At 46.3% G+C, this 22632-nt stretch overlaps 1 protein-coding gene and 1 long non-coding RNA gene across 2 annotated transcripts in view; one reads left to right on the top strand and one right to left on the bottom strand.

Annotated features, from left to right (window-relative positions):
* The first annotated feature begins 911 nt into the window (after positions 1 to 911).
* LOC123521568 lies at positions 912 to 4634 on the top strand. The gene is made up of 2 exons (XR_006679989.1): positions 912 to 1011; positions 4354 to 4634. It is a non-coding gene; the product is annotated as an uncharacterized LOC123521568 (long non-coding RNA).
* A 5534-nt stretch (positions 4635 to 10168) lies between these two features.
* Positions 10169 to 22632, bottom strand: part of KIAA2026 (KIAA2026 ortholog) — a 70833-nt gene continuing 58369 nt past the window's right edge. Inside the window, exons 6-8 of the mRNA XM_013005649.2 lie at positions 19153 to 19268; positions 15695 to 15879; positions 10169 to 14579 (exon numbers count right to left, since the gene is read on the bottom strand). Coding sequence (XP_012861103.1) covers positions 10939 to 14579; positions 15695 to 15879; positions 19153 to 19268 — 3942 coding nt within the window. The 3' untranslated portion in view covers positions 10169 to 10938. The remainder of the gene's footprint in view (positions 14580 to 15694; positions 15880 to 19152; positions 19269 to 22632) is intronic.

Consider the following 22632-nt stretch of genomic DNA (forward strand, 5'->3'; position numbering starts at 1 on the left):
CCGCTCCGACGTGGGTGAGCCTCTGCCTCGTACAAACGGTTGCCATTCAGGTCTAGGGATGGGGGTCATCACCCCTCATCAGACTGAGGCAAACTGCCAGTCCTCCTTCGCTGGATAACTGGGCACAGAGCTTTACAAACCCAGTGTCCAAGCCAGCTCCGGGCAGCCCCGCGAGAGTGAGAACAGACCTGTGCTCCCCAGGGTGTTCAGCAGCTGTTCTTTAGGGAAGTAGAGCACCCGCCTTTCTTCTGGGGCACGCCAACAGTCTGCTTCAATTTACCTGGGCTTATGTTTGCCCCTTGCCCGCGCTGGAGGCCCATGGCGTCCCGATCAGCAGCCTCGCACTGGCTGCTGTCACTGTGGCGAGACAAGACAGGCAGCGTGTCCCTGCTGCCTCTGTCCCTGAGCTCAGAGCCGGACCCCCTCCACGGTGCGATCTCCTGGTCACTCTCAGAGGGTCACTGTCCGATTCCCTCTCTTCTCGTCCCTCCTTCACCACTCTCCGTGGGCTCTCAAGTGGGGGCCACGCCCCGCAGGTACTTGTCTTCAGTGAAGCCGAGAGGCAGGTGGCGTTATCTTCCGGCCTGCAGCTCCCAGAGGTGAGGGACTAGCCCGGGAACACACAGCTTGCAAGCTGCAGAACCCAGATGAGACACTTCCTTCTTGAATAAGGTGACCAGACGTCCTGATTTTTGGCGTTTTAAAAAAGTCCCGATGTTTGGAAAGAATCCATGACAAGCTAGGGAATGGTCTATTTGGTCCATCTAGACCAAATTTTTAATCAAGAAGACCCCCCCACCCCCGTCAATGGTGTCCCACTTTAAATCTGATCACCTTATTCTTGAATGGGTTCGTGTGGCTTTTCACCCGGTGACCCTTGTTGACTTCCCATTCCAGGACAAAAGCCTTCTTGCTGGTGCCAAGGGTGCACCCACAGGAGGGCACCAGCCTGGGGAAGTTGCTCCACCGGATAGCAAACTGCCTTCTCAGGAGCACAGCTTCGGACCAGCGGTAGGTGGGGAGCCCTCCGGGGGCCGGGGTGTGTGTGTGTATCGTGTGTCTGGCCACTTTGGGCTCAGGTGAATACACACAGTTCCATCGGAAACAAACCAACGAGGGGCAGGCCGATTCCCTTTGACTCGTTGTCCAGGGTCCACGGGAGAGCCCACAGGCTTCCCAGTGGTGACCTCTTGGGCTGCTTACTGAGAGCTCAGCAGTTCGAAACCACCCGCCACTCTTCAGGAGAAGGACGAGGCCGCTCACGGCCTGGACGGGTGATGTGGCTTCCCAGGCTCACTCTGCCTGCCATTTTCAGTATTCAGAGTCTGTTGACTGTGCACTGGTCATCTCGTTTAATCCATTTGTTAATCCCAGGAATTAGAGAGGGAAATTACATCCCCTCTTTACAATACTGAGATGAAATATTTTACATAAATTCACAAGCACCCAGGTTTCTTAAGATTGCAGGGAATAAAGAGGTAGCAGTCTTTAGAACCCAAACTTTTATTTTACATTAAGATTTTTGACTAGAAGAAAACTATTTCAACATATTTTGATTTTAAATTACTTATTCCTGATGCACATTAAAATTTTAAGACATTAAAATTTTTATGTGCAGGGTAAATTATAACAGACATTTCTTAAATTATTACTACTTAGAATTTCTTTTGAGTTATTGCATACACGCAGTCAACAAAGTACATTAATCTTAAGTGCACAAATGGAAGAAGTTCCAACTATGTATGCACTTGAATGGCCACACCACCTAGATCAGACACAGAACACTCCAGAAGTCGACTTCCTCGTCCCCCAACCACCAGTCAATTCCAAGGACACGGTTGTAACCTTGCTGCTTCTTTGTACCGGAGCTTATGTTTGCTCCTTGGCTCCCAGTGTCCTGGATAGAAACAAAACTGGACTGCGGGGTGTATTTCCGAAGTAGGCCAGAAGTGGTGAACGGAAGGGTCCCTACAGTGCAGTGTGCTGCATAGCCAGGGGCCTCTACCCTAGAGCATTCTGTTCACACAGGAAAATGCCAGAAATGAATTGCCATCAGATTTCAATATGAAAAGGATGTGCCTACGAGAAGAATGGTTGCCCTTTTAATCTCCGCACACTGAGGGAGCGATGAACACTCCAGCCGCTGCTCTCCATTTCCATGGTATTGGACCAGGCTCTACGGACATGTCACCCTACTCAGGTTTAAAACATGTCTGGAACACTCCACCTCCGTGCTGTCACGACGATATCACATCCTACAAGTGTCATTCTGTTCTGTTCGATACCAGTTTTTAGTGAGATGCCTATCTCTAACTAAGGCAAATAGTTAAAAACAAGATTGATCAGTTGTACTAAATTCCTTTGACCGTGATATAGAAATGATACATCTTTTTAGCATCTAGAGACCTTTTTGGACTAGTTTTTTTATTGGGAGAAAAAAATTATACAACATGTGTTCATAAGGATCGCATTCATGTTTAATTATGGATCGTTATAATATCTGTAAGAGATCCCAATAAAATTATTGGGATTGATATGCTGCTGATTGTACAATTCCCCTTGATATGATTGAATGATTGAACTTTTCAATTGCATGATACATAAATTGTGTGCCAATACAACTGTTGGAAAGATTGAAAAAAAGAAGAGTTACTGCACTGCAAACCCACAGGGGCAGTTCTACCCTACAGGGTCGCTGTGTCAGAAGTGACAAGGTAGCTGTGAAGTGAGTGACATGGCCACTGGGTGGTGCCAACGGCTTTCAGTTGACAACTAGCCTACCCTGACTGCCTTGTCACTGCCATAGTGGGTTCTGACTCAGAGACCCTATAGGAAGGGTAGAACTGCCCCTACGGGTTTCTGAGATGGTAACTCTTTACAGGAGTAGAAAGCCTTGTCTTTCTCCGGGAGCAGCTGATGGTTTTGAATTGCATGCCACAAGGGCTTCCCCTCACCTAGCCTAGCGGTACCAAGGAAGAAAGGCCTGGCATTCCACACCCATAAGGATGAAAGAACAAAGACATGAACCGACCCATTGCCGTCAGCTCACTTCTGATGCATAGCGACCCTCGAGGTTCCAAGGCTGGAGACCTTTATCGGAGCAGAGCTTCCTCTTCTCCCCGGATTCGTGCCAAGAAAGGCAGTGTGCTCTACTCAGCACGGGGTCCGTGTCTGTATCCCTGTGACAGCCGCAGGCTGGTTTCCTGGTTTTTGTCACACAGACCCAATTTCAAGGACAGGATACCAAGATATAAATCACTCACTAGTGGTCATTGGTGAGTGTGGAAATACTGACGAAATGCTGCGGTGATAGTCTGACTGTTAAAGAAAGCACATCATTAAAAATAACTCTGCGTGTTCATTCGTGCATCATGTGGCTCCGGGGAATGTGCTGGCGTGGCACCTGTGCCAGGAGGGGCTCCCGGAAGTTCGTGGGCGGACACATGTCCTCTTTTCATTACATTTCCCCCACTGACCTCGGGAAGCCCCTGTGGACATGTGGACGGGGTTGATGGTTAAGTACACTGACTCTTGCGTTCCTATCTTGAATTCCGCTATACCGCTCGGTCGCTGTGTGGCCTTGGGCCAGAGATTTGAACCCTCTGTGCCTCAGCTTCCTGGGCTGTTACCTAGACTCAGGGAAAACACCTTCTGAAGGTACTGTGAACTTTGCACAGAAAGCATGACACAACGGGGGCGCTTCAGTTTGCGGGAAAGTCTTACCTTCCAATTCCAGTCCCATGAGCGGTTTGAAGCCCTCTGGTGGGCAATACAACACCACAAGGATCTACAGCTAAATGTCTATGTATATGTAAAGAGACCACACAGATCAGTGCCCCCAAATGGTAAGTGGACCATTATTAGGGCTTGCACGCCTACTGACAAAACAAGCCCCCATGACTGCTTTTTTGAGGTTCTGGGAAACTCTGTGGCCCTGTTTGCCTCTATCCTTCCTGCAGGAATGTTTCAACATACATGCTCCTGAACTATGACGTTAAGCAGGTGTCCCTGGTTGGCACAGTTTAGTGCTCAACTACTAGCCAAAACGTCAGTTCAGTAGTTCAAACACACCATCCAGAAGTACCTTGGAAGAAAGGCCTGGCGATGTGCTTCACTGTTTTGAAAGGCCCAGGGGACAGTAGTATTCAGCACACAGGAGGTCACCAAGGGTCTGAATCCATGTAACGGCAAACACCAAAACCCCCCACTGGGTTGAACACTTCTAAGTTTCCATCTGTAGCAGAAGCGTACTTGGGAGATGAATGGCTTTGAAATACTGCCCCCCCCCTCCAACCCCGGCTTCCAGGTCGTGTCTGCACCTGTGACCAGTCCTGCTCTTTCTCGTTCTCGCAGGTCCCCAATGCTCCACCGGCCTATGAGAAACACTCCGTGGATCGGTCACCGCCGCCGCCTTATGCACCCTGAGGGCCTGCTGCCCGAAGGGCTCTCTTCCCTCATCTGCCAGTCTGCTCGGGCTCAATCCACACGATTCAGGGTGCTGCGGGGGCAGCGCACGGCTTCTCTGCTGACTGAGATCACGCCCATGGCGTAGGAGGGGTCCCAGCAGCACTCATCAGGCAAGGGAAATATTACAATAGGAAAGGCTTTGCCAATAAACCGAGTGACACACGGTACTCTTTTGTGTCCGCAGTAATTGCTAACAAACGGTGGTGCTGCTTTCTTAGGGGTGGACTTCAAGGAAAGGCAAAGCGTTACAAACCTTTAAGGGGCAGTTCTACCCTGTACACAAGGGGCCATGAGTCAGATCCACTCGGCAGCACCCCCACTGCCAATGACAATGACCGGGAGGAGAGACTTAAAAGAAAGATCATTTGCGCAGGAGCTATTTTAAGAAGTCTGTGAAAGTAACAACATTAAACTCACTAAATATGGGGTTTCAAAACAATAGACCCCACCTCCACCCCGACCCTACACACACATCTCCAACTGAACTTTTGTAAGCACTACCTTTGATTGGTTTAGGGAGTAATACTTGACATTGGTTGGTTTGTTTTTCCCCCCCTCCTAGATCTTCTTGATACCTGTTTAAACACCTCTAATCTTAATCTGGTCCAAAGAAAAGTCTCACTCACTCAAACAAACAATCCTTTTCTCTGGCCTCGGTCACAGGGGCTGCAACAATGGGCTCACAGGTAAGGACGGTGGTGAGGATGGCACGGGCCCAGGCAATGTTTTGCTCTGGTGCAGTCAGTCTGTGTCCCTCCGGCATAGCAGGATGCTGGGTGGGGTGTGGCTAAGGGGCCTACAGTGCTAGTGGTGGTGGTGTTCTGGGCAGGGGTGGGCGGGCTAGTGATTTCCTGACAGAGGAACTGGGCAGCCAAGTGAATGAACAGGGACATGAGTGATCCTATGACTCCTATTGTCGCGGCCCCTCAAATTGTGATCTGTTCTCCAAGTGGGGAGAGCACTGGCCACTCCCACCCCATCCTGTCCCCGAGCAGTTCGTTTTCTCCACACCCCGAGGGAAACTGCCTGCCGAGCACAGCACCGCGCCCCTTGTCTATTGTTACCATTTCTTCAGTGGTCAGGAACGACCTGGACCTGGCTCAGTGCCACCGCGTGCATGCTGACTCACAGGGACCCTTACAGAACAGGGAGAACTGCCCCGAGGGTTTCCAAGACTTTAACCCATTACGGGAGTAGAAAGTCTCATCTTTCTCCTGAGGAGAGGCTGGGTTATGAGTGCAACCCATAACTCAGTATGCCACCACTAGCCACATCCTGATGGGCTGCCTGTCTTTCCATAACGCAAACCAAACTCACTGCCGTGGAGTCGAGGCCGACTCACAGCGACCCTGTAAGACAGGGTGGAACTGCCCCTGCGAGCTTCCCACACTGGCTTCAAACATTGCGGTCAGCAGCCCATCATGTAACCACTACCCCACCAGGGCGCTTCTGTCTTCAGTCAGGTGAAAAAGGCCTTAAACACCTGAAACTCCAAACCCAAGGTTGGACTGCCCAACCAATGAACTAAGCATGGGTGTACTTGTGCTTATTTACTGATCTGTGGTGAACAATTTCACATCAAAGATTCTGCTTCCAGGCTTTCTACTCCCAGTCTTGGACTCCCACAGGGGCAGTTCTAGCTGGTCCTCAGGGTCGCTACTAGAGAGAGGGGATTGAGTTCGTTTTCGGAGTTTTACATTTACTCCAGTAACTCCCCAGGAGCCTCCACGCTTCCTAGTCCCTAGGCCCTCTGAGTTCCCTAATCCTTCCCGGAGGTCATTTCTTCACAGTCACGTGGTTCTGTCACTTCCTAGCTTTGCTTGCTTTCACTGAGCACACGTGCCTGCCACTCAGCACAGCCACCACCTCCCGGGAGACTTCTCCAACACCACCTGCTGGATCCTCGGGCAGTTCTTTAACCCAGACGCTTGTTTGTATCAAGCACAGGGATCACACCTTCCGATGTTGACAGTATGGCCAAGGACACGTGTGGAAGGAATTCATATTAAGAATGACAATAGGAGAAGGGTCACAAGCAAGGGATGAGCCAGCCAGGGTGCAGTATAGCGCGGAAGAAACACCCAACATTCCTCTAATGCTTTAATGCTTCCGTCCCCCAACTATCATGACCCCAGTTCTATCTTACAAATCTGGCCAGACTGGAGCACGGACACTGCTACAGAAAAGAGCTCTCAACACACAGAATCTAGAACAGATAACCCCTCAGGACCAATACTGAGAGTAGCGATAGCATGAGGGTGGGGGGAAGGCGGAGGGGAAAGGGGGAGAAAAGTAACCAATCGCAATGATTAACGTACAACCACCACCGCTGCGCCCCCACCCCGCCCCGCCCCCATCGCCCACCAGAGGGATGAACAAGAGAAACGTGGAGACAGCAGATAGTGTAACATGAAAATAATTTATAAATTATCAAGGGTGCACGAGGGTGGGAAGGTAACAGAAGAGGAGCTGATATTAAGGGTTCAAGTAGAAAGAAAATGTTTAGCAATATATGTACAAATGTCCTTGATATAATTGATGTATGAATTCTTAAAGGGCTTTAAGGGCCCCCAATAACATTCAAAAATAAATTTTAAAAAATGTTGATGAACATACCACCAGCAATACCACGGCTCCTTATGACTTCCACTCCGCTGATGGCAGTCTTCCTGGACCGGGCCTCTGAGGTAGCTTGAAGAACCTTGCCCTGTGCTACAACTCCAGCTTCCCTGCTGCACCCAGTGCTGCTCATAAATGATGCTGGCTGGGGGAACAAGTAAGAATTACGGGGCAGATGACAGCATGCTAGCCATCCATGAAGCTTCAGGCTCAGGCAACTTCTAGAAACAGCAGTTCTCAACTTGTGGGTCACAACCCTTTTGGAGGTTGAACGACCCTTTCACAGGGTTGCCCGATTCATCACAGTAGCAAAATGACAGTGATGAAGTAGCAACGAAAATAATTGTATGGTTGGGGGTCACCACGAGGAACTGTATGAAAGGGTCGCACATTAGGAAGGTTGAGAACCACCCTTCTAGAATGACTGAAGACAAGTCTGATTGCCACCTGGACCGCTAACCACCAGGTGGAAACCACGTGCTGCTGCTCGGGAAAGATGAGGCTGTCTGCTCCAATCCAGATCCAGTCTTAGAGAAACCAGAGGGAAGTTCTGTCTGATCGGCCATGGACTCTGACTCATCTCAGTGGCTGTGAGGTTTTGAACCGATTGCCTCCAGCAAAACCCTGAGCTCGTTTTCACAACTTGTCCTCTCCTCAAGTTTTAATAGTGAAGATTTCTAAACCCTCTCTCCTGGATCTCTAAATTTGTAGTCTGCTGGACTAAGCCAATGTTTCATTTGGTCTGTGTACCTGCTGGAAACCCTGCTAGCATCATGGGTTATGGACTGGGCTGCTAACCAGTCATTTGAACCCAGCAGGTTCTGCAGGAAAAAGATAAGGCTTTCTACCCCTATAGAGTGAGTTTTGGAAGCCCACCGGGGCAGCTCTACTCTGTCCTACAGTCGCGGTCACTGCCACGGCAAGAGGGAGTGTACCTGCTTAGAGCCAGTGCTCTTTCAGCATAGCACAGTGTCTCAGTTAACCAAGCGTACCAATACTCTGAGGTTTGGGGAGGGAGCCACCTTGTCAAGCTTTTTAGTCTATTGTTTTCTTGCTATCGTAAAATAAAGACATGCATACATTTTTATTATAATGCAGAGCTAACCGGCAGGGAGGTTTAAACTGGGGAGGCATGTTCTAACATCTAAAATGATGCTGGACCCAGCCAGCGACAAGACTAACTCGACAGTGAATGTGGACTCTTGCCATCCTACAGAGGCATCCCAAAGCTCCTAACCCCACTGCTGTGCTGAGCACACAACTCCGTAACTCGACTGTTGGCCAAGCTCCCAGAAACGCACCCTGACCTGGCGGCAAAGGAAAGGCACTTGGGCTTTGTGATTTCTATCAATTTTCTAGTTAAAAAACTGGAGTGCTGTCAAAAAAAAAAAAAAAAGGGAATCTAGACCTTAAATGCTCAAAGACATGACCTAGATTGCTCATGGACTTACCCACAAATACATATTGCAAGTCTAGTGTGTCTTGCTAGGACGGTGATGATGTAGACAAAAAAACAAACCAACCAAACTCACAGCTGCGGACTTGGTTCTGACTCACAGTCACCCTACAGGACAGAGAACTACTCTGAGAGTTTCCAAGGCTGTAAGTCTTTACAGGAGCTGCCAGCTTTCTCTCACAGAGCAGCTGATGGTGGGCTTGAACTGCTGACCTTTCAGTTAGCAACCAGTAACTTCGCGTGCTATCAGGGTTCCAGTAATAAGGAATGGCAACTTTTAATACAGTTGCCGAGGGCACTGTGGAGGCCCCTTGGCTGGGTCTCCACCTGAGTGGGTGCAGCAGTGTGGCTCTGGCTGGGCTGGGAACGTTTTACAGCACGACATGAGAACCTGTGATGGAACGTGACAGCTCAGAAATGTCTGGAGAGGCCATGAGGTGTCTTGAACTTTCCAGGGGCTAGAAGCTGGGCCCAGAGGCCCAGGGAACAGTGACTTCAGATCTGACCAGATCACAGAGCTTTCCAGGCCACACAAGGATGAGCTCTGCAGAGGAGATTTGAAGGTTGGTTAGTGTAGAGCCCTGGGATTGAGTTGGGCCACAGTAATTCTGTCCATCTGGATGTGGCTGAGGTTTCCTGAGACAAAGGTCACCCATGGACAACAGACTCGTACATCGACTCCTATCTGTGAAAGCCAAGCTCACTCTAATCTGATGGTGGTGGTGGTGGGAGTGGGGGTGGGTGTAGGGGGAGTGACAAAGGTGCTTGGGGTATCAATACAGGGCTTGGGAGCCTTTGGCAGCTTTCTAGGCAGTCGCTCACTGCTCCCTGCTCCCTGGATCACACACTGCGCCGTGGTTTCTAAGGGTCCAGGCCCTTCTTCCTTACCTATCAGGTGACCAGTCCCACCCAGCGGTGCTCACGCACACAGGTGGAAGGGCCTGGGACAAACAAACTCAAAGAAAAGGAGAGGATCAAGAGTCAATAAATACAGATGCTATTTTTCATCCCAAACTAGGCAGAATCTGAAATAGAAGTCAAACCCTGAGAATCAGCTGAACCTTAAATGTAGCTTTGTCATGGAATTGAAACAAGTCCTCTGTAATAAGAAAAAAAAAGGGGGGGGGATAGTTCATGCTCAATGGAAGATCTCTCTACAGTCACTTTTAATTCTGAACTAAGAAATAATGTTTTAAGCATTTTGGACAGTCACTGTGAACCAATGTCTATTAAATGATCCCGGGAAATGGAGTCAGGAGCACACAGGACTTCTGCCTTACCTTTGCAACTCCTTGAGGATCCAAAACTAGTTTTTAAAACAAAAAACTGGGGGTATAGAAAACAGAAAACTGATGCATCAGTACCTAAAGAAAGATCACATAATTTGGCCAAAATCTGGTGGTGGCTGAAATGTCAAGACTGCAATGATAAACTAAGTCTACAGTGGATTCTCAAACAACTTGAGGTGGAACTAGGGAAAAGGATGGGAAAACCATTCAAGACTGAAACAGGTTGAGTCCCGGCTCTGACAGCGACTGGCTGGGTGACCTGGAACATGCCTCTCAACCCCAGCAGAGAAGCAAGTTCTGCGAGGAAAGGCAAGTCTGAAATTTCTAACGCCCTGTACGAGTGCTCGCGCTTCCTAATCCAAATTTCCCAGCCTCAGTTTTCTCCGTAAAGGGCCCATCTTTATCCCATGCATTCTATCCACAGGCAAAGCATGCACCTTAAAAACCGCATTCAAACAAAGGCATACAGCAACTCAGTTTATTACATGCAGATTCTTCTGCATGGTGGCTAACAGTTCACTGGTCCAAAATTACTAAAATACTTAAAAAACTATACATTATGTAAACAAAACATAAATAAGACAGGATAGTTCTTTGTACATATAGTTCAGTACAGGTTGTTAGGGATTTAGGGGTATGTACAATTTTACACCATGGACTGCATTTTCACAAATGCATAAATATATATATATATATGTATATTTTTACAGAAACAAAAATAAGATTTCACTAATGACACACAACACCAGAGAGTAGATTTGCGGTAATCGTCCAAATTCAAGAAGAAATAGGTAGATGCGAGTCTGTAAAAAGGTGCACTTACTAGAGTCAAATGAGACTTTGCTCACTGCATGTTCAACTGACAGCCCACCCCTGACTGTCTAGTAACCCACTTCTGCAAACAAACTCATCCACCCAGGGAAACGGAACAGATCCCCCTCCCCAAGCAAGCGAATAAGAGATACCTTAAAAAAAAAAAAAAAAAAGAAGGATAAAAACCCCACAACTATGTAGAATATGTTTCCAACAGTATAATAAACAGTTAAAATTCTTCTGGGAGTCAAAACAATGCCCCATTAGTTAAAAACTGGCTCGTTTTGTCTAAATTCAAGATGCAGCTGTGTCGGGCTTCTCCAAGCCAGTCGACTGAAACGTGGGGAAGACAGAGGCTGGGCTTCGACTGGCAGATACAACCATGTGGGGGAGAGGCGGGGACAGTGGGGACACCTTAGAGGCTGGAGTATTTATGGTATTCAAGATAGCTCCTTCTGGGCTGACAAGCAACTTCTTGACCGATGTGTCTAGATGAAACACTGAAGTGCTACTCGGCAGTGGAGGGTTACTGGAGCAAATCGCAGAGACCAGAGATGTTTTCGCCAGAAGAGTTGCCGGAGGAGACTTAATCACTGAAGTCAGGGGCGCTGTTTGTGCTGGAGGTGGGACAGATGCTTTGGCGGTGGTGCTCACCACCTGTGGTGTTGCGTGGACCGTGGGGAGAGAACTTGCATTCCCAAGAGAGTTGACGATTTTTGTAGAGCTTTTCAGAGCATGCTTTGTCGGGTGGCCACCTGGAGCGTGGTTGGATGCTAGTGTGATCTTCTGGGCAGGGTTGTCTACCGGTGGAGGCGGAATGCCTTGGCCACTGTTGAGAATTAAGGGAAGTCCATATTTTGAGTTAGCAGATATAAGCAACACATGGCTGCCAGCGCCTAGACCTTGGGGTGGAACGATAAACCGGGTTCCATTAATCATGATCTGAGTCCCAGGTGCCAAAGGAGTACTGGTGTTAATGACAATTTTTTGCTGAATACAAGGTTCGCTGAACTGGGCCCCTGGCAGACTGCTGGGATTGGATGGTGCTATGGGGGTGGGAATGGCAGAGCCCCCAACAGCAGAACTGTAGGTATGAGTTGAAGTGGGAGACATCTGCTGGCTTGGCAGAGCGGTCAGGTTGGAGATATTAATGAGTTTAGCTGGGCTGGGTGAAAGGGATGGCAGCTCGGTGTGAGGTTTGTTTGTGTGGCCATGTGTTGGCACTGTTGTTGGAATCCCTGGACACTGAAAGTGGACTGAAGTCCAGGGTTGCCTCTTAGAGAGAGCTCCTGCCTGGGTGGCTCCTGGAGGTGCTGCCAGCTGAGGAGCAGCGCCGAGCAGGGCCGGAGAGGTGCTCACAGGCGTGGGCAAGGCAACCGTGACTGGGATCTGCAGAGCGGACGGTAAACACTGAGGAGACACTGTTGGTTGTGTAGTTGAAATCAGAACTGAAGATGCAAGATGCCCTGTTTTCACAGTTGAGATAGCCACAGTGCTGCCGAGATTCGACGTACAAAGTCTATTGGACAGGAGAGGCATCATTCTTGAAGAGGTATCATTGCCACTGACCAAAACTGGAGGCAGTGTCCCAACAGATGCACTGGTTGAGGTCACTGAGAGAGAACCCAGAGGTACATTTGGTCCCGTGGCTGAAAACACACTGACTGCTCTCGCTGCAGACCCCATGGACTCATGGACAGGAGTGAGTTTCTGGTTCACAAGAGTGGAGCTTCCTGGAACAGAATCACCGCTTGTTGACAAGGGCAACGCAGAGCCCTTGCTGCTTTTGTCTTCTCCTTTGGGGGCGACATTCTGCAATACGCTAAGTGATGGTATGGCGGGCACACTGCCCTGCGTATTTACAATCGCTTGACCTATGTTCAGTCCAATCTTCACATCTTTGATCTGAGACACAGTTGGTGATGGACTTATTTTGATGGGGGTGCCCAATGTCGAGGGAATGAGCACAATCTGAGGTTGCTCAGGGGTCTTAACATACGTGTTAGTCAAGGGAGGAAGAAGAGTCTGTTTGAGTGATTCTGCAACAAGAGTTGGGGTGGGGGTGCCACCGGGAACTGGAGGGTTGATAAACACTAGCTTCTGGGTAGAAACACCTGGGGATGTCAGGGCAGGTGGCACAGGGATTGCACCTCCGTTGCTTGGAGAAAGACCGGAGGGAGTGGACATCAGCATAAGCTTTGGAGCTGGAGCCCCGATGCCCACGTCGCCATTTATGGCAGCTGATGCTTCAGAGAGTGTACCAGGGTCACTTTTGGGGGTAAGAGCTACCTGGTGAGGCTTATTAGGAGTATGAATAACACTTCTGTTGGTTTGTCCACAATTTCCTGTTGCTATGCTAATTACGCTAACGCAGCTGTTTGGTGGTAGTGGTAGAGGGCTAGAAGACACAGAGGGCTTCAAAGGAGAAGAGGATATGGATGACATTTTATCTATCAAGTGACCCAAATTACCACTGGCAGGAGGCTGGCCTAATGAAAGTTTGAGATTTTTCCCCACAGATGGATTAAAGCCAGTTGGAATGGAAGCAGAAGTTGCTGTTTGGCCAAAGGGTGGGAGGCTGGAAGTTGCAGGCGCAGTTGTTCCGGCTACTGGTGAAAATGTACAGGAGGATGAAGTCACTGATTTTGGCACTAGAAATGCCTGAAGCTGAGGAGCAAAAGTGAAGACAGACCCCGAAGAGAGCCTGTTGGGCGAGTTCTGATCTGGGTTGTTCTGGACTTTGACGACACCAGTGTTCCCACCTCGAGTCCTCACAAGAATGGATTGTGAATCTCGGATACACACAGTCTTCAGTTCTTGCTTGGCTTCAGAGGAATCGGCAGCTGGTTGTGCAAAACAGTTGAGGGAACTTCCAGGACTTGTAGACCTACTTTGTGTCAGTGCTGATAGTGAGGGCTGAGCAACTGAGGAAACGGTGGGTGAGGCAACAGGCTGGGAGGCGGTGGCTGCGGGAACAGCATTCCTGGGTTTTCCAGCCTCACTCTGGCTGGGCTTACTTGGTGGCACTGCTAAGGTACTTACGGAGGTGATGGGTGGCAAAGGCTGAGGTCTAGCACTGCTCACGTGTGACAAAGGAGCCACCGTCTTGTTGAAGATGGCACTAGGTAGCTGGGGAGGCACAGGGCCTGGGGAGCTGACAAGAATGGGCGCCAGAGTAGGGTTTGCGTTTGCCACCTGTGGCAGAGGCGACACACAAAGCGGCTCTGTGTCCTTCAGCGGAAGTGGGGGCATTTCTTTTGCAGCTGCTTTTCCTTCCTTGTGCTGAATCACAAAATTCTTGGGCAGGATGAGAACCTGCTGCATGACTTTTTCTCCCGTCTTGGGATCCACCACAGGCTGCACCTGAATCTTGACTGAGCTGTTGTGGAGATCTACGGGCAGCCACTGGCCACAGGGCATCTTGTAGACCATCTGTAAAGGGCCTTTTGGACTGGCCTGGCAGGTTAATGCTGACTTCATGGGGCTGGCTTCAGGAGGAGAGAGCACAGGCTTTTCCACAGCGGGAGCACTTCTCCCCATGGAAGGAGGCAGCTGGTTTGTTAAGGTCACTTTGTTCCCAATATTCTTTGCAAGCAAGGCCTGAATCGGTTTGGTCCCTTTTTGGAGAGTAGACACTGCTATTGGGTCCACTGAGGCAAGTGACTCGGGCAGGGATGGCTCTGGTGGCTTCGAGTCATTTACACACTCAGCCTGAACCTCACCTCCTGAACTCACAACGGCAGTCTCATTTGTGCTTAACTTGGCTCTCTTCCTCGGGGAAAGCTCTTTTGCGCCATCATCCAGATAAGCCCCTTGTTTGGACGGGCGTTTCAGGGTTTTCGGCAGTGTCTTCAGTATATCTTTTGAAGGCAACTCCTTTTTCAAGAGCTTGCTTCTACCCATAGGAAAACTGACTTCAGACAATTTCGTATCATCTGCAAATTATAAAAACATACTTTCTGGTTATACACAACATCAAGTACGATGGCAACAGTAAGACCAATCAATCATAAAACAACAAGGTCAATCTTTGAGCTAGTGATTAAGAAATCCACCCTCGGCTAGGGTCATCTCTCAGCAACACAGAGACACAAACAAGGTGACCTTTGCCCTGGTAGTTCTGATCTCATGACCAATCTATTAGTAATGAGAAATCATTTTTTGGTCCAATTCTGCTAACTCTGTGGTCAGTGTAAGTACAAAAGAAAACCTTCAAAGTCTTTTAAAGAGCTCAAGGCAGCAATCAGGGCTCAGAATGGCTCCCTAGGAAGGACTCGAGCTTTCCCCGCCAGGGAGAAAACCACACATGGAGAGAGCGTCTCCATCACACTCTTATGAAACAAAAAAGGCACAGCGTCGTCTTCTTTTTACAATTACCCTAATGGGTAAAAATGTATGTTCCCATCTGGTCAAACAGGGTTGGTGAGAAGCTTTTGGTGGTCAATTCATCAAAGATGTGGAGTCCAGTAGGATGAGGGCACTTCCGAAAGTTCATGGGAAAATGGTAAGTAAAAGATCATGGAAAAAGCGCCACAGACTTTTTAAAGCCCCTTCAAACATTTCTAAACACAAACTTTAACATTAACCTCTTACAACTAAAGAAGGTTACCTGGGTTTATAAAATAATACAGGCTGATGATTTGAAATGAAGTACAAACAAATCCTTATTACCCTAATAATCTGCTTACTCTGGCCTTGGTAGGCCATCGATCTCAGACATTCCTTATTAAAAAGCAGAACAACACAGTCCCTCAAAATTCACAGCATTAGGGACTTGTCAAGTTTCCTTTAAAGCAAATGGTAGAAATAGGTTCCAGACAAGAATAACATGAAGAAGCGAAAGGAGGCTTCCAGGATGTGAGGTCTAGAGGAGCAGTGATATGTCTCCTGTCAGAAACAACTAGAAAACACAATGACGACGCAGGAGACACACCGTACCGTATATCCCCAGCCATACGCTTCATTGACTAGATGATCCTTCACCTCCACGACACAAGCTAAAACTTCTCTCTGTTCTTTCGATATTGACTAACAATGCTGTAATCCCTACCTAAGTCAAGATGTTCTTTCTCCAAGAGATCAAGAGGGTCTGTCGAGTCCGCAGACTTGGTGATTTCTACTGGAGAATCTTTTCCAGGGTCTCCTTCACCTTCCTCACTAGTCCACAGTTCTCTGGTAAATTTATCATGATCAGGCTGTCTTCTGAAATCATCGTAGTCTTTCTTTAAGCGGCTCCTGAAATAAAGCACCCAATAAAACAAACAATACACATGTATTAAAACTCTTGGTTAAAGCCCACATGGAAGAACACATCAGCCTGTGTGATCACGAGGTGCCGAAGGGATCAGTTATCAGTCATCAAAGAACAAAAAATCATATCTTTGTGTGCTCACCTCCATGATACGATCGCTGAAGACAAATGGGTGCATAAGCAAATGTGACAAAGAAAGCTGATGGTGCCCGGCTATCAAATGATATAGTGTCTTAGGTCTTAAAGGCTTGAATGTAAACAAGTGGCCATCCAGCTCAGAAGCAACAAAGCCCACATGGAAGAAACATACCAGCCTGTGCGATCACGAGGTGTCGAAGGTGTCAGGTATAAGGCAGCATCAGAACAAAAAAATCTTACCATAGTGAATGAGGGGGGAAGTGCAGAGTGGAGACCCAAAACCCATTCTAGGCCACTGGAGATCCCCTTGCAGAGGGGTCTCGGGGAGGAGACGAGCCAGTCAGGCTGCGATGTAGCAACGATGAAAAATACAACTTTCCTCTAGTTCCTAAATGCTCCCCACCCCCCACTCTCATGATCTGAATTCTACCTTCCAAGTCTGGTTAGACCATAGGATGTACGCTGGTACAGATAGGAACTGGAGGCACAGGGAATTCAGGGCGGATGATCCCTTTAGGACCAGTGGTGTGAGTGGCAATACTGGGAGGGTATAGGGAGAGTGAGTTGGAAAAAGGGAATCGATTACAAGGATCAACATGTGACCTCCTCCCTGGGGGACGGACAACAGAAAAGTGGGTGAAGGGAGATGTCAGACAGGGCAAGATATGACAAAATAATAATTTATAAATTATCAAGGGCTCACGAGGGAGGGGGGATGGGAAGGGAGGGAGGGGGAAAAATGAGGACCTGATGCCGGGGGCTTAAGTGGAGAGAAATGTTTTGAGAACGATGAGGGCAATGAATGTACAAATGTGCTTGGCACAATTGATGAATGTATGGATTGTGATAGTTGTATGAGCCCCTAACAAAACGATTAAAAAAAAAGCAACCTCTTGGAAACTATTCTAACTTTCAACATTTTACCTCTATTCCTACTTCTCACTTAGTGACCATCTCATTATCTGATATTTTACGCTTTGGACAACAGTGAAGAAATCTATTTCTCCAATGATTTTAAGCACGAATGCTGCATGTCTGCCGTTACAGATGCTGAGGTGTGAGACCACAGGCTGTGAGGTTCAAGATGTGTCCACGTGGATGGTTCTGATCTGGCCACTTTCCATTTTGCATTATATGGATTTCCAAATATCATCTTGGTCTCCGGAACTTAGAAGAATGGGTATATATTGAAATATTTTCTATGAAGTCTGTATTGACATGAAAATGTTTAGAACAGTATTAAAATTATGTAGTCTCAAACCAAACTCCCTGCCATCAGTCAATTCTGACTCACAGCAACTCTGCTGGACAGAGTAGATTGCTCTGTGGGTTTCTGAGATTGCAAATCTTTCTAGGAGTAAAAAGCCTCATCTTTCTCTCGAAAAGCAGCTGGAAGATTCAAACTGCTGACCTTGTGGTTAGCAGCCCAATGGGTAATCTACTATGCCTCCAAGGCTCCTTTTTATAAGCCATTAAAAAAAAATTAAGTGAGTTGTGCAATATCTATGATCATTTTTTACCATGTTACAGATAAGTCATCAACCAACCAACCAACCAACAAACCCACCCATCATTTACTTTTGAGAATAATGATGTATAAACCTTAGGGTCTCACTAGAAATATTTATTTATTCAAATGTAAAATTATTAACTTCAAATTATCTATATTGATTTTTAAAGAGTGTCTATTGTTGTTGTTACTGAGGATATGGCCAACAAAGCATTTATCAATCCAATGGTTTCTACAAGGATAATTCACTGACGTTGCCTATATTCTGAGTTGAACCACTCCTTTTCTGAGCTGTTCCGACTCCACAGTGATAAACTCTCCGACCCCTAAGGTTCCTATCTAAACTTGGTCCCAGATGTTTTTCACTAGTTAAGCTAAACTACTGCTTGGTTTTTTGGGTTTTTTTTTCATGATACATAAACTGTTTTAGTGATATGTAGTAATTCACACACCATGTAATTCAATGGCTTGAAAATATTAAAGTCAGTCATTTTTGAGGGGGAGAAAAAAAGCAATAAACAATGAGAAATGATCACACATTTAATGATAAGAAGACAGTTACCTGTAGGAACTGACAAAAATATGGTCAAAAGGGAAAAAAAATCATTTAAATACCTTTAAAAACGGTAATTAAGACTTGAAGGAAAACTTTGCCAAATCTGTAGACTCTGGAAGAACAAGTAATCCAGAGATCAGATATGGCTCAGGTCTCCACTACACCAAAAGACTAAGAAAAAAGAATTAATTCCATGAGCGTGTAAAGTAGCCAAAGCACAAGAAAATTTAGAAATGCTTAACATTACTTAACTACTGGGATAGGTACTACCTTGATTTGTGGCAAGTTGCTAGCAGTTTTACCCAAGTTGCTAGCAGTTTTTGAACCATTAGTGCAAATATCAATGCTTCTGGATAAGCAATGAGATGAAAACATCTTTCCATACATTTGACTATTACAGGACAACAGTTTCCCAAGTATCTCTGATGATGAGTAGATGCTGGTACTGGTAAATACATACTGTTTGTTTTCAAACAGCACCAGAGACTATTTTTGGTTTATGGGGTAAACAGGATGTCAGGGCACTAACTTTAGGGGCTCACTCAGTCTCTGTGCTTCAGGAAAGGACTGACATGATACGCTTTCTTGTCCCCCACCCTCTGACTCCAGTCTCTTATCTGTCTCCTCCTGACTCCCTTTGCTCTCACTACACCTGCTTCCTTGTTTACATTTCCTCACAACGTTAAACACTTGCCCAACCTCAGGGCTTCTGTATCTGACATCCACAGAGCTTCCACTCCTACCTGATGGAACGTCAGGGAATCCATCCCCAAACCCTACCAAACCTTACACGGCCTCACCCTATGTAAAACAGTCTTTACATTTTCTCCACGGCACCAATCCCAGCTCACAACTGAGTGTGTCTTTCCTCCATCACAATATAAGTCCCAACACGGCTTTCTCAAGGTGGGGAAGCGCTGGGCACACAGTGGGTGGTCAAAAATGTCTGAATTAGAGATGATAGGAACACCACTGCCGGACCCCAGGACATCTTCCACCAATCACACATCAAAAAACACAAGCGAAGTCAGGCAGGTTCTAAGTGCAGATTACCTGTTTCTTTGAAAGGCCTTCATTAGTTTTGGTTCCCATGGCAGCAGCTCATTTAAGAGGCGGATCAATGTGCTGTGCAGTTCTTTCACAGCCTGCCTCCGGTGGTACCATTTCCCCTGAAACAGAATTCAAAATGCATCCCTTAGACCGAACTCTGTAAAAACGTCCATCCTCATGTTTAGAGTAAAATAAAATACAAGCATCAATCATCAAATATGCATTTCTTCTTCTGAAGGTTATAGGAAAAGAGTGGAATCCTGTAATAACTCTTATTCAATGTATTGTGAAGATTCTCAAGTCTAAAGGTGCTCTCTGAAAGACCATTTTTTCTTAAAAAAAATAACTTTTTTTCTTAAGTTCTCAAAATTGGGCCAACTATAAAATGTTTTGGTAAGTCATTTATTAAGTACAGGTACTGGTACATATACATTTATATAAACTCATAAGTATTCATTAACAATGAATGTGGTATCACTTGCTTCTGTAAAGTCTTTGTAATACATTGAAGAGTAAGAAAAAGAAAAAAAAGAGCTAGATTTATGATCATATCCAAAAGCGGTCTAAAGAAATATAACTTCTTTAAGAAAATTTACAGTTACTTTATTTAAAAAATGCTCAGCACAGAAAAGCAACCCCAACAGTCATCGCTGTCAATACTGAAATGGTATGCTAAGATTAATCACTTGTGTAAGCCATGGGACTTGAGTCCAGGTCCGCTTGATTCTGTACTCCAAGCTCATAGAACTACTTCACTATCATTTAAAAACTCTATCACATGCACCACAGAGGTTCTAAGGACCTCTAGCAAAGGCACACTTCACTAGTACACCCACAATTATCTGGCTACCCTAAGTATTAAGTCTACAGGAACAGCATGGTACCTCTCTGAGGAGGCAACCTTCTGTCACCCCAATGGTAGTGTGGCTACCACCCCCACCGCCTTAATGCTTTGAGTAACAACACTGGCTGTTTTCCTTTCTTTCTATAACAGTTTGAGGTGTAATTCTTAGAACACACAATTACTCATTTCCTTCTAACACAAGACACAAACAGGCATGTGTGACGAATCACAGGTAACATGAATCAAGGTAAGGCTTCACCCTGTGTGATTCACCATGAATCAAGGTAAGGCTTCACACCACCCCCCCCCCCGTGACAGTCAGAGAGATGGCACCACCTAAAACAAACAGGTGGCTAAACATCTGCCCAACTTTACTTACAAAAAGCTTCTCGTTTCTGTCTTGGGCATTTTAGTCACATGTAAACTGATGTGACTTAGTTTAGTTTTAGAATAGAAAATAAAACTCTATATATTAAACCAAGGGTGTCAAACTGGCAGCCCTCCGGTCACATGGGGCCCCCGAGGTAATTTTTTGTGGCCCGCGATGCTCTGAAATAAAATGAAAATAGAAAAAATTGTGATGAAGAAAATAGCGCTTAGGGGAGATCAAGGCAATACCGTACACACAATTCCCTCGTTGCATTTTATTTCAGAGCATCGTGAGCACACAAAACGACGCATGCGGCCCGTGGGCTGCCAGTTTGACAGCCCTGCTCTAAACTGCAGAGCCTTCAGGTGCTTTTCTAGCTCTCGGATTTTCCTTTTTGAGAGGGAAACCGTTTATTAGGAAGAAGCAGGCTTCCCATATACGCATGCATGTAATGAATGTGGTGCACATGCCTGTGTCTTCTTGCCAAGACAACTCAGTTTTATGAGAAAAATTCCAGAAAATGACATTTTATTTCATATTATCCTAACCCAGACAAGGCTTACTTCTTGTTAACTGTTTTCTGAAGGTTCATGAAGGACCAAATGTAACTAGTTATACCTCAGAAGTTTACTTTATTCAAAGAAAATGTTGTAAAGGTTGTATATTGTTACCCATGAACACAAAATTATTAAACTAACAGTAAAACCCAGTAAGAATAACTTTCTTTTATGGAAAACAACAAATTGAGGAAGACGAAAAAGCAGATGGGCAGAGAATATAAAAACCCACAACCTAACCCATAGCTACTGAGTCTACTCTAACAGACAGTGACCCTACGGAGGGCCTCCGCACCTGTCCTTTTTTTTTTTTGTGCCTGTCCATTTTTGTGGGAGCACACAGCCTCATCTTTCTCCCGCATGGTGGCTGGTGGGTGAACTGCCCATCTTGTGGTTAACAGCCCAGTGCCTAGCCCAGCGCCACCCTAAATCCTTTAAAGGATGAAGTAGAGTTTTGTTTAAATACAACGGAGATACTTTCCCCCTTAAACAAGGTGTGTGTAAACAGCACATTTTTCATCTTTCTCAACTATGATTCAGTTCAAAATGCACGGTGAGCACGGCAGTAAACTTTCCTTAAGCTCAAGAGAGCAGAAAGAGGGAAGGTACAATGAAAGAAGGTGGGAGGCCATCCTCTTGGTGTGAGAATTCAGTGGTAGTGTGATAAGACTACGGCACACCAGGCACCCGGAACGCCCTGATTTAGGCAAAGAGGCATGTCTTGAGAAGGCCAGGCCGACTGCAGTCTGGCTCAGACTGACGGGACAGAGGCCTGGGCAGTGGGTGGGTGAGGAGCAGAGGAAAGGCTGTGTGGTTCTGAGACATTTGTCAGCTGTGTTTGTCTCTGTAATACATTATTACAGTAGAATTTTGAGTGAAAAAAAAGTTTTAACTTCAGAACGAGCCAACTGTGTATAAGGAAGGGGCCTAAAATATGAATCAGAAAACTAGATTTCTAACTTCCCTATAACTGTCTTACCCACTTACCAGGCTGGAAATGCCTAGGGCCGTCTAACTTTCCATGTGTTCTCTGAGTTCTACCCTTTCTTTACAATAAGTACTATATATATTTGAGTATAAGCCGACCTGAAAATCAGCTGAGGGACCTAATTTTACCACAAAAACGCCATTAAAAATGTCCTGAAAAACTCAGCTTACATGTGAGTATATACGGTATTCTCAACTTAGGGCAGTGGTAGTGATAGGGTATTTTCATTTACAAGTTTAAATTGCATATTTAATCATTTTGCACTTGGAAAACAAACCACAAAGTCCATCACTGTAGTAATGTAAACTAATGAAAGCACAGATCGATGACCTCAATAAAGGGCCATGGGGTACGTTGCATCTCTTGTTTTCACATCTATCAAAAGGGGCAAAGGTTTCAAAGGAGTTGAGAAACACTGCCCTAGGACTACTTGATTTTAGCCACCTGACAGCAGGAGAGAAATGAACACTGCTGGGTTCACCTCATCCTCTCGTCTGTGGTCAAAACATGATGCTTGCAATTCAAGTGGAATCAAAAGCCTAACATCTGCTTTCTACTTATTAGTGGTCTCAGAGTTTCAGAGCAAAAGGTTTTACATTTTTAAATCTGTGAGAGATGATAAAAACTTCCCTTAACTTGGGTGAAATTCAAAATCAAATAAATACTGACTGAACTTTAAAACAGGCGGTTAACTAAGCTGAGCAACTTATTAATGTACAGAGAT

This window comes from Echinops telfairi, unplaced genomic scaffold (assembly GCF_000313985.2).
Source record: "Echinops telfairi isolate 266 unplaced genomic scaffold, ASM31398v2 ScPeMD7_25;HRSCAF=90, whole genome shotgun sequence".
NCBI lineage: Eukaryota > Metazoa > Chordata > Mammalia > Afrosoricida > Tenrecidae > Echinops > Echinops telfairi.